This window comes from Perognathus longimembris, chromosome 5 (genome assembly GCF_023159225.1).
Source record: "Perognathus longimembris pacificus isolate PPM17 chromosome 5, ASM2315922v1, whole genome shotgun sequence".
NCBI lineage: Eukaryota > Metazoa > Chordata > Mammalia > Rodentia > Heteromyidae > Perognathus > Perognathus longimembris.
Window position 1 is genome coordinate 51,239,920 of NC_063165.1, and position 12,549 is coordinate 51,252,468.

At 39.9% G+C, this 12,549-nt stretch overlaps 1 protein-coding gene across 2 annotated transcripts in view; it reads right to left on the reverse strand.

The window, feature by feature from the left end:
- Nucleotides 1–2,659: 2,659 nt before the first annotated feature.
- Tfrc (transferrin receptor) overlaps nt 2,660–12,549 on the reverse strand; it is a 30,524-nt gene continuing 20,634 nt past the window's right edge. For both annotated transcript variants that reach the window (XM_048346847.1, XM_048346846.1), the window contains exons 13-19: nt 12,486–12,549; nt 12,247–12,314; nt 10,582–10,640; nt 10,094–10,175; nt 8,076–8,297; nt 5,287–5,427; nt 2,660–4,916 (exon numbers count right to left, since the gene is read on the reverse strand). In XM_048346847.1, the coding sequence (XP_048202804.1) occupies nt 4,674–4,916; nt 5,287–5,427; nt 8,076–8,297; nt 10,094–10,175; nt 10,582–10,640; nt 12,247–12,314; nt 12,486–12,549 (879 nt within the window). In that variant the 3' untranslated portion in view covers nt 2,660–4,673. The remainder of the gene's footprint in view (nt 4,917–5,286; nt 5,428–8,075; nt 8,298–10,093; nt 10,176–10,581; nt 10,641–12,246; nt 12,315–12,485) is intronic.

Sequence of the window (12,549 nt, forward strand, 5' to 3'; positions counted from 1 at the left end):
CATGTCTGCCTGGTAAACAGACCAATGTATCTCATCAGCAGCCTCCCCATGCTGGTCGTATGCTGAAAGGACTATAAAGGTCCCTCAAAAGGACAGGTTGAATCTGGGTTTAAAGGAGGAAATGTTCTCAGAGACAGGGTTTGGGGGTGGGTGCACACGTCAATTCCATTTGGTCTATTGTGCCATTTAATTCTAAGGTTTATTTGTTTGGATGACCTATTTAACTAGTGAGAGTGGGGTATCAGTGTTTTAAGTCCACAAGTGTTCGTGGGAGTAGTTATTTGCTATTGTTATTTATGTTAACAACTGGAATTTCCTCGTGGATCATTCCCTTATTAATAGGAATATGTAGTCTCTTACTGGCCTTAACTTTTAAGTCTGCTTTCAGGATCCATTTTCAAGGAAGGTCATATCCACGTTTTCACCCTAAACTTTGTCACCAAGATGTGTTTCTTTTTGGTCGGTTGTGGGGCTTGAACTCTGTGCCTGGGTGTTGTCCCTGAGCTCTTCAGCTCAAGGATAGCGTTCTACCATTTTGAGTCACTGTGCCACTTCCAGTTTCCTGGTGGCTAAGTGGAGATGAGTCTCATGGACTTTCCTGCTCGGGCTGGCTTTGAACTGTGATCCTAGATCTCAGCCGTGAAGATGTGTTTCTTATAGGTAACAACTCATTGGATTTTTTTTTAAGTTTGTGCCAGTTTTCAAGTCAGACTTGAGCTTACTGCCTCTTTCTTTTGCTTAGCTGTTCCACTTAAAGCTGGCGCTCTATCACCTGAGCTACATTTCCATTTCTGGCTTAAAAATTTTTTTATTTATTGTCAAAGTGATGTACAGAGGGGTTAGTTTCATGCGTAAGGCAGTGGGTACATTTCTTGAACAATTTGTTACCTACTCCCTCATTTCCTCCCCTCCCCCTCCCCCTTTTCCTTTTCTCTACCCATGACTTGTTCAGTTGGTTTACACCAAATTGTTTTCTAAGAATTGTTTTTGGAGTCATTTTTCTTTTTATCCTTTGTCTCTTGATTTTGATATTCCCTTTCCCTTCCCTAGTTCGAATACCAGTATCCAGGGTACTCAGATGGGATACAGTGATAGTGTGGGGACAACCACAGGAAGGGGATACAAGAGGGTCATCAACAAAAGAATCTATAGTTTCACATGGCATCTTGAAAGTAATTATTTCTGGCTTTTTGCTTGTTTATTGGTGATAGTTTCTTAGATTTGTGTTCCCAGGGTGTCAGTACAGTGATAATCAGAACTCAGCCTTCTCAGTAGCTTAGGGATTGGCTTTGGATCTTGCTCTTCTACAACTTGATTTGTTTGCCCAGGCTGACGAACCATGATCTGATCCTCAATCTGTCTCAGTTGCTAAGATTATAGGTGTGAATCACTGGTATTCAATTTTTTTTGAAGAGTTCAAAATTGCTTTAATCCCAGTGATACAGGAGATATAGGTAGGAGGGTTTACAGGCTGCTTGGGCAAAAAGCACACAAGTATGTGCACATACAGAGAGATGTAACTGAAGTTCGCTGTAGAGCAAATCTATTCACTAACTATACTGAAAGATTGGAGAGTTGGTCGTTTCTGTAGTAGGAACTTAAGAGTTCCAGGGTTAGAAGCTTGGCTCAGGTGGTCAGGTGCCAGCCAATGAATGAAAGCATCAGAGGAAGAGTCCTAGTCTCAGACAAAAAAAAAGCCTTTAAAGAATGACAACTCCGTGTTCAAGCATTTTTATTAAATCAGGTAAGGAATCTCCACATATAAGCTTGTATACAATTATAAGGGCATGTCACCTGTTTACACAGACACAGTTGAGTAGTAAGTTGACGAATCTAGAATTTAAAGAATGCAGTGAAGGTCGTGCAAGTTCTAGAGCAATAAAACAGTGAATCAAGACACAGCTCAATTTGTCCTTTACCTTTACAAAATAATGTCTTTAACAAGAGAAAAGTCTGAGGATGAACAGGTTTGTCACTGGTCAGATACATATTTCACTTAGGAATATTAAGCTTCTCATTATTTACTGTCATGTTTGATTGGAAATAACCCAATTTTCACCAAAAAGAGTTAGGTATTTCGGGTGGTACTAGGTTTGAATTCAGCATTTGCTAGACAAGTGTTCTACCACTTGAACCACAGCTCCAGTATGAGTTAGGGTTATTTGAAGAGGCATTACTGTACTAATGTGTGCTTTTATTATGCTGAAGTCACTGAGTTCTCATTAAGGTATGTGTGCATAATATTCAACCAGGAATCCTAGCCCGTCCTTTCCACATGGGTATACTAATAAGGTAAAACATTATTAAGATTAAAGAGGGCTGGGAATATGACCTAGTGGTAGAGTTGCTTGCCTCATATACATGAAGCCCTGGGCTCCATTCCTGAGCACCACATATATTTAGAAAAAAGCCAGAAGTGGCGCTGTGGCTCAAGTGGTAGAGTGCTGGCCTTGAGCAACAAGAAGCCAGGGACAGTGCTCAGGCCCTGAGTTCAAGCCCCAAGACTGGCAAAAAAAATAAAAAAGATTAAAGATACTGAGAAGTGCAATGTGGCAAGGCTGTAGAATAATCTAAGGTTCTGAAGTAGTCTTAGGAACCTTAGAGCCCCCATATGACCTTTCATTTTCGTTGGCAGTTTTGAACTGCCTCATGACACAAACTACTCACTCATTAGTACATTTATAAGAATGGCTGATAAGAAAATAAAACCGATATAACTTCCAACTTACTTGTTTGTACCTTCATAATTTATACCCACCACACTAATGGGCAAGATCCTTTTCCAAGGTTTGCTTTCCCATACCCTTCTCTATCTGGCTACCTCCTGCTTTAAGCTAAAAGGTCAATTCTAGACTCTAACTTGCCTGAACTAAGTTTATAGAAGATAGCATGCAAATAACAGGATAGGGTTAAATTCATTTATCAGTAGCAAACATTATAAATGTATGCTGTTATCCCACTAACAGAAGACCTGGAGAAACCACAAAGATAACAAAACACCCTTATTAAATTAAAAAATAAAAAAGAATCTCAAAGGAAGTATTAGTTCTACTTTACAGCAGTTAACTTTACCCACCAAATGCTTAATGACCACAATGTTTCTGCAACTAAAACTAAATGTTCTAGGGAGTTGGGAATACATGTTAGATACTAACGATCTTCAAGCTTTGAAGATGTCATTGCATGAAGAAAATTATGGGAAACACTGTCCCCGATAATTACGTACACCCTTAGTGTAACATATGGAGATCACTGTCTCCGATATAGACACTGTGGTAGGCAAAAACTACCTTGTTCTTTATACATTATGGAAGACACTGCTCCCGATAATGTGAGTTAGGTTTGTGACAAAGGTACTGGAAATTTTGCAAAATTAGAATTTAAGTTATACTTTGAAAAAATTGAGATATAAAATTTTTGTATCACAAGTTCTACCACAGCCTTTTATTTATAACTTGGTCACAATTCATTGCATTCAGGAGAATTATCATTTTATCTGACCAGCTAAACAGAAGTCTCACTTCATGGGCAATCCCTATATATAATTATTTTCCAATTTAAATAAGTCTTTTGCTTATTTTATTTGGCTTGTGGCTGTTTTCCAAAACCCTTGAGTATTGACCTTAAGTGCAAAACTTCCAGTATCTGTTGGGTTTTATTAGCAGATGCTGCTTTTATTTAAAAAAAAACCGACAGTATAACTGTCATAATTATGGAAGGCACTGCTTCCGATAATTATCTTCTATTAAAAAAAAAAACACCATTTATAGTGAACTCTGTCACTGATAAATAAACAATAAATATCTCAGTGCCAAAATGATAGAAAGCTTTTCCAGAAGATTAACACTTTGGCCAAAATTTGGCAGTGTGTTCTTTAAAGTCTGACAAACTGAGTCTGAAATTAAATGCCTATAGCTGGTTCTATTTCAGAATACTTGGGGGGGGGGGAAGAACTAAATAAAGAAAAGCTATGGTGCAGAGGTCACTGGAAGAGAAAATATACTAAGTCTTTGGCTTCTGGTCTCCTTCTCTCATAAATATCATGGAGGTTAACACATTCAGGCCTTATTCCTGCAAGTGGAACCTCACTTCAACCAGTGGAAAGGACCTCACTGGCAAGGAAACAAGTCCTCTCTTCTAGACGGTAACTGTTTCATTGAGTGATGTGGAAACCAGATACATCTTTATGGAAGGACATACATTTCATTTGGAGAATAAGGTCTTACAACCCGACATCTATTTAGCATCAACTGAAGATGGAGGACCACACCAATATGCCACTTTGAATGTTCAGCAGATACTATGTTCTTCCTTCCACCTAAAAAGGTACCAACCAGCTCATGGATCCTTAGAATTTAGAGCAATAATACATGTAACTGGTTCTAACATTTTTGTAAGTATGACACAATGAGGCAGATAGAATTACAAAGCACTTAAGATTCAAGAGATAATCTGAGAAGATACTCTGTCATGAACATAGTGGTTATTCACTTTAACTTGAAGTGCAGGTACCTACCCTGTATTAAAAGCTGCTGCCTAAAGACATCTAGTAGTATTTCAAATGATTGGGTAGAATTTCAACAGGTTTTGTAGCTCTACAGAAAATTTAGCACAACCAAAACAAGTCTGGAAATAAGACTATCCTATTCATGTATAAGCTATTGGGATCACCTTTAAAACGCATTGTCAATATCCCAAATGTCACCAGCGAGGGCATTTGCAGCTCCTTGAATAGTCCATGTTGCTAGAGCCAACTGGTTTCTGAACAGTGTTTCATTAAAAGCACCGTTATTTTTCCGACGCAACTTCAAGTGCTCCAGTAAAGCCGAGAGAGTGTGAGAGCCAGAACCCCAAAAGATGTGTCGGAAGGGAGAATCTTTTGGAGATACATACGGTGACAGGAAGTGGTACTCCACCTATGAAGACACAGACAAGATGGCTTATAATGTGTTGTGGTCTGGGGAAGGGCCCAACATATAAAGATGTCACTGTCGTACTTCAAATGTTACAATCTCCCTGAATCCAAGAACATTGAGAACCAAGCTACTAATCCTCCAAGTTAAAAACTAAAGCAAACCATCAATTCCTTTGTTGAAGTGAATCTTAGATGGTTTTGATTATTAAGATTTTTGGTTGGAGCAGGAACCAAAGGTTTTAACACATCCTCCGTTTCTCCAAGAAAATCAGGAGAAAGTACGTAAAGACCTAAGGCAAGCGAAATTAGTGTTAGCTTGGGTTATAGCTACTGATGTTCAATACTTCCTCCTTTTCTAAGAGCTTACTTACTTTCATGATACGATTGTTGATTTCCCTCATGACAAATCGGTTTGTTTTCTCAGCATTATGGAAATCTGCTGTTAGCTTGGAAGTAGCACGGAAAAAGTCTCCACGAGCCGAATACAGCCACTGTAGACTCAGGCCCATCTCCTGATATAGAAAGATATTAAATCCACTATTAGAAAGATATTGTTTTATATGCCATTCTAATTCAGACAACTGAGAATACTAAAAAAAAAAAAAGAAGTGACCCTTCCCCAGCACCACATATATAGAAAACGGCCAGAAGTGCTGCTGTGGCTCAAGTCCAAGGCCCAGGGATGGGGGGGGGGGGGGGGGGGGAAGGGGGGGACTGGAAGGGAATATGGCCTAATGAGTGGTAAAGTGCTCGCCTCATATACATCAAGCCCAGGGTTTGATTCCCCAGCATCACGTACATAAAAAAAAGCCAGAAGTGGTGCTGTGGCTCAAGAGGTAGAGTGCTAGCCTTGAGCAAAAAGAAGCCAGGGACAGTGCTCAGGCCCTGAGTCCACATCCCAGAACTGGCAACAAAAACAAAATAAACAAAGAAGTGACCCATGTGTAAACTCAAAAGTTCAGCAAGGTAGGCCTAAGCACCCTGTACCAGAGACCAAAATAATTCATTAAAAAATTCAAAATATTTAGCAAAAGTATCCTGGTACACTATATATTATTTCCCATGAGGAAAAATTTTAAACATGGACTTCAAAATCCAGTTATTTCTATGTGGTAAGTCCCATTTCTAAACTTATTTTCAAGATTTGATTATCAGTGATTTACTTCTATTAAGAGACCTATTCCTGGTATTACAAAATCAAGTGGCTAAAAAAATTTTTTTAGACTCACAGGATCAACACTAAATAAAACTTAAGTACTAACTGCTCTCTTTCCAAGCCCATGTCTGAAAGACTGAAAGCCTAATAAACTCAGGATTGGGATCTTTGTTTTCTCCAAGATCTACTTATGTATAGGTTGGTAAGAATCAAGAGTTAACTGAAGCCAGACACCAGTAGCACACGCCTGTAATCCTAGCTATTCAGGGAACTGAGATCTGAGGATCATCATTTGGAGCCAGCTGGGGCAGGAAAGTCTGTGAGACTCTTCAATTCATCACAGAAAAAGCTGTATGTGGCACTGTGGCCAAGCAAACAGTACAGTAGCTCAGAGATAGTGCCCAGGCCAAATTCAAGCCCCAGAACTCATGCATATGCAGTAACTGAAAACTGGTTGAATACTACAACTATGAAAATGGAACAATGAAACCTGTTGGGGATTTTTTTTGTGGGAAGAGGGAAAGGAAGGTAATAGGGGTGAGACTGGAATGTAGTGCAAACATTTGTGGAGGTGTAACAATGAAATCCCCCTGTATACTTACTATGGTTTCTTCAATCTGTAACCCACAGTCTCCCAATTTCTTTTTCAAATATTATAGATTCTAATCTGACATATATAACTATAACCACGCTGTATAACACCGTTATAGTAACAATTTTTTTTTTTTTTTGTCCAGTCCTGGGCCTTGGACTCAGGGCCTGAGCACCATCCCTGGCTTCTTCCCGCTCAAGGCTAGCAAGCACTCTGCCACCTGAGCCACAGCGCCCCTTCTGGCCATTTTCCATATATGTGGTGCTGGGGAATCGAACTGAGAGTTTCATGTGTAGGAGGCAAGCACTCTTGCCACTAGGCCATAGTCCCAGCTCTATAGTAACAATTTTTAAAATGTTACGGATCTAAGCAAGGCAATACTTCAGTTAACTTTGAAATTTATTTTGGGCCCACCACAGTTCAATCCCCAACAATTCAGAACAAAAACAAGTACCAAAGCCACAATAATACCATTCATGGGACAAAAGCTGTACTTCCACGTTTCTTACAGCACTGTTCAACAAGGAAATAACTGAGAAACGCCCAAAGAAATTGTGGCTGGTACATACATGTGCCACTATGAGTAACTGGAGACCATTATGTCTCTAGCAAAATATGCCAGGCACAGAAAGACAACTACATGATCTCACTTATAAGTGTAATATACATGATCTAGTGAGGCATGGTGGTACAAGCCTGTCATCTTAGCTTATCATCTTAGAGGATAAGGTAAAAAGATCACGAATTCAAAATCCTGACAAACAAAAGAAAAGCAAAGTTGGTTTTCAGAGTATCAGAAAATAATAAAGGTAGTTGCGTAAAACTAGAAAGACTTAAAAAAAAAAAAGATAGATAAAAGAGATTCTTGGTCTGCTACTGTGGAATGAGGTGACTCAAGAAAACAATGTATTTCATTGTAAAAAGCTAGCACAGGGCTGGGATGTAGCTCAGTGGCAAAGCACTTGCCTAGCAAGTGCAATGTCCTGGGTTTGATCCCCAGTACCAAAACAGAAAAAAAAAAAAGCTAGCACAAAGGAATTTGATACTTTTACTAGAAATCGTATAAGCAATGATAAATGGCAATAATGTACATTTTTTCTCATGTGCCACTTTAAAAAAAATCAGTTAAAGATAAGTTAACTTAAGAAAAGAGGGCTGGGAATGTGGCTTAGAGGGAAAGGGTTTGCTAGCATGCATGAAGCCCTGGGTTTGATTCCTCAGCACCACATAAAGAGAAAAAGCTGGAAGTGGCACTGTGGCTCAAGTCGTAGAGTACTAGCCTTGAGCAAAAAGAAGCCAAGGACAGTGCTCAGAGACCCTGAGTTCAAGCTGCAGGATCAGAAAACACACAAACAACAACAACAACACACACACACACACACACACACATACACATTTTAATTAGTACTCACCTTTATGTCTGCTCGGAACTGGTTCAGATCTCTCATGTATGAGAGCAGTCTGTTGTTATACATTTCATAATCCAGGTCCAACTCAATATCATGGGTGAGTTTAATCATGAATTGACCAGCCACTTCTGCAGCAACACGCATCAAGGCGTTCAGCTGAGGAACATTCTGAGTCAACATCTCTAAGGTATCCACCTTAGTACTCAGGTAAGGGTAATCATTGTCCTGGAAAACAGAGTGATGCTTTTATACTCATGGTTGGCAGAGCAGGAGCCCCATTCTGGCTTTAACAAGGTGAAATACTGCACTCCTCCTTTATTTCTAATAAGATCTCATCCCACTTTTACCTCCTGTCTGCTGCTTTAAGATGCCATCCTGGTTCTAATCTACTTCTGTACCCTCAAATGATTTCTAGCCAAATACCTTGAAGCCGCATCCCTTGCTCTTCTCTCTGGGAAATCTGGCACGTTTTAATGGGGAAAGAGGATGTCTCCAATATAATAAACGACTCCTCTTAATAATCAAGAAGCACTTGGTCCATCCATCCATGTTACCTTTCAATACACTGCTGTTTCTTTAGGCAGCTTTATTAAGTGCTTCTTACTAATTCTATACCCTACTATTGTCCTTGTGAAAATCTCATTAACACTGTATAACTTCTGACTGCATCTCTTAACCAGCACTACTAGATTTTTGATTATCTCAAGCTACATTTAAATGTTTCGAAAAAACATGATTTCTGAAGATCACAGAAATCATAAACCCTAGGACCTGATACCCAGTTCCTCCTAATGATTAAACGTATTATGCCTACTTTTAATATTCTCTATATTCCTGCTCTAGCAGAAGGTCAAGATAATTCCAGCCATGTTAATTTCCAAATTCAGACCTGTTATCCCTTTATACTTTTCTCTCTTTTCTTAGCTAAAACATCGGTGATTAAAAAGGATTTGGGGGGCTGGGGATATAGCCTAGTGGCAAGAGTGCCTGCCTCGGATACATGAGGCCCTAGGTTCGATTCCCCAGCACCACATATGCAGAAAACGGCCAGAAGCGGCGCTGTGGCTCAAGTAGCAGAGTGCTAGCCTTGAGCGGGAAGTAGCCAGGGACAGCGCTCAGGCCCTGAGTCCAAGGCCCAGGACTGGCCACAAAAAAAGGATTTGGCCTCCACTGGCCTGAAATTTGATGTTAAGTCAACAGCTTCCACCCTACTCTCTAAAGCTAATGCTATGATCTCTCCCCATCAAGACCTCACTATATATGAGCAGCTTTCTAACTTGAGCTTTTTTCTTTCTTTTTTTTTGCTGGTCCTGGGGCTTGAACTCAGGGACCAGGTGCTATTCCTGAGCTTCTTCTGTGCTCAAGGATAGTGCTCTACCACCTGAGCCACAGTGTCATACCAACCCAAATCTTATTTGCTATAATTTCATCAGTTCAAAGTTTTGTCTCAGGACAACCCTACATCTGTTTGATTTTTTGTGTGCTTTTATTCATAAATTGCTGCTTGAGAACATTTCTAGACAAATACCTAGAACTTCTTTGATGGAAATATCCTATACCTACACTATCAAAATCTAGTACAGGACAAAAATCTGTTTGACTATATAAGCTAATTTTGTGTGTACACACATGTACCAGTTGTAGGACTTGAACTCAGGGTCTGGGTGCTCCCACTGAGCTGCTTTTTTCCTTCTTAAGGCTAGTGCTCTACCAATTGAGCCACACAGCTCTACTTCCAGCTTTAATTGGCAGTAAGTCTCATGGACTTTCCTGCTCAGGTATAAGATAATTTTTAAAGCAATTTTTTCTTATTAAAATCCACTGCAGTTTTAGAAGTAAATTTGAATGCTATCAAGCTAAGTCTGTTACAACTGATAATGAAACATGCAATAACTACATGAAATAAAGGGGACTACTTTGTATAAACATACAGCTTTCCAAACACTTGAAGAAACTTGGTCTTAAACACAAGACGATAGATTGCGTAATTCTCCAGAATTATTCTTGTTCTTCACACTTACCTCACAAAAACAGAAAGAAACTGCTGGAATCCCAGAATATGCAAGGAATGGGAAAGCAGCATTATCCAAAGAAAATCTCTCCCTGCAAGGAAAGGGAAAATTTATCATTAGATTTTTCTTTTTTTTTTTTGGCCAGTCCTGGGCCTTGGACTCAGGGCCTGAGCACTGTCCCTGGCTTCTTCCCGCTCAAGGCTAGCACTCTGCCACTTGAGCCACAGCGCCGCTTCTGGCCATTTTCTGTATATGTGGTGCTGGGGAATCGAACCTAGGGCCTCGTGTATCCGAGGCAGGCACTCTTGCCACTAGGCTATATCCCCAGCCCAGATTTTTCTTTAAAAGCCAGTACCATAGAATCCTCCCCTTTCCTCCTACTAAATTTTGAAGCAGAATCTATAGTTCACTGCAAAGTTATGTTACTGAATGCAGTAGATACTACTGGATAATTCTGCTTTTCTATCAAGCTTGTTCATTTGCTTTTCTCAACTTACACTTTGTTGACCCAATTGCTGTCCTGATATAAAAACTTCCCATTAACTGGATGTCTCACCTGGAAAATAAAATATTACTTTATTACTAAAATAATTTTTTATTAATCATGTATCTATGAAAGTATTTCTTTCATTCATCCTAGCATGTGATGGAACCTGGCATCTTTTTTTTTTTTTTTGGCCAGTCCTGGGGCTTGAACTTAGGACCTGAGCACTGCCCCTGGCTTCTTTATGCTCAAGGTTAGCGCTCTACCACTTGAGCCACAGCGCCACTCCTGGCTTTTTGTATATAAGTGGTGCTGAGGAATTGAATCCAGGGCTTCATGCATGTGAGGCAAGCACTCTACCACTAGGGCCACATTCCCAGTCCTAGAACCTGGCATCTTTCCTATGCTAGTTAAGTTCTATACTACACTCCTAGCTAGCCTACCTCACATTTCTTAAATCATTCCTGCTATAATGGTAGTTAGTTCCTTAGTTATGTCTTCCTCCTTTACTTTGTGTGTACTCTTGCTTAGTGTTTTTGCTCAAGGCTAATGCTCTACCACTCAAGTCACATTCTGCTCTTGACTTTTGGCTACTTAACTGGAGATTAAGCGTCTCACAGACTTTCCTGCCTGGGCTGGCTTCAAACTGTGATTCTCAGACCAGCTTCCTGAGTAGCAAAGATTATAGGCATAAGCCTCCAGTGCCCAGATTGTGTTCCTTAGCTTTTTTTTTGGCCAGTCCTGGGGCTTGGACTCAGGGCCTGAGCACTGTCCCTGGCTTCTTTTTGCTCAAGGGTAGCACTCTGCCACAGCGCCACTTCTGGCCATTTTGTACATATGTGGTGCTGGGGAATTGAACCCAGAGCTTCATGTATACAAGGCAAGCACTCTTCCCATAGGCTATATTCCCAGCCCCTTAACTTTTTATTCTGTGAGTCATGGGGCTTGAACTCAGGCCCTGGACACTGAGTGTTTTTGCTCAAGGCCACAGCTCTACTTCCAGATTTAGAATCTTCAGACTCATGAGGCCTTTCTGCCTCGGCTGGCTTCAAACTTCAATCCTCATCTCAGCCTCCTGAGTAGCTAGGATTATAGGCGTGAGCCACTGGCACCCGACTCAGCATTTTTAGGTAGGCTTAACCACATTTTGGAAAGGTTCTGTAGTCTACATGAGACAATATCTTATTTCTGTTCCCCTCTTTGTAGCCCGTCTTGTACTATCAGACTAACATCCTATGAGACATGAAGTCCAACATTTAGTGCCTTTGTTTTGCTCCAACTTTAATCTCTATATTATACATACCTCTAACCTCATGAAGCCAAATATTCTTTCATGTATTCCTCTCTCATTCAACTATGGTCATTCACGTTTGTGTTTTCTCAATGCATACATCCTTTGGCTTTATCCAAGTCCATTTAAACCTTCCTTACTGATTTAGACAATTCCCTATGGCCTCATGTGTTTTCACATGTTCCCAAACAGACTATATATTCTGAGATTGGAGCCTTTCATATATCCAATACCTTTAGCTCACATGATTCCATTGACTACACGGCAGTAAGCTAAGTATTACTTAATATTGCTTTAGAGTTTATCCTGAATTTGTTATTGATAACTGAGAATGGTTTCCATCTAATGTAATTTGGCAACTTGTAATTAGATATGCATTCAACTCACATTTTGCATTGTCTTCTCAATAAGTTTATACAACAGTGGGCTGGAAGAAACCTTGAAGTTGTTGGTACCTGCAAAACATCTTAACATTACCCTCTTTCTAATAAAGCAGTTATTGTTTTTTTTGAGACAGGGTCTCCTTATGTAGCCCAATGAGGTATTGGGAGGTCAAGTTCAAAGCTCAGTACCACTATTTCACAAGTAGTTTACTTGAATTCATAAATAATGAAAAGGATTCTTACCAGTAACAGCTTTATCTAGATTGATGTAAGTGAAAGCCTTTAAGTGCAAAGAGGCAAGGTATCC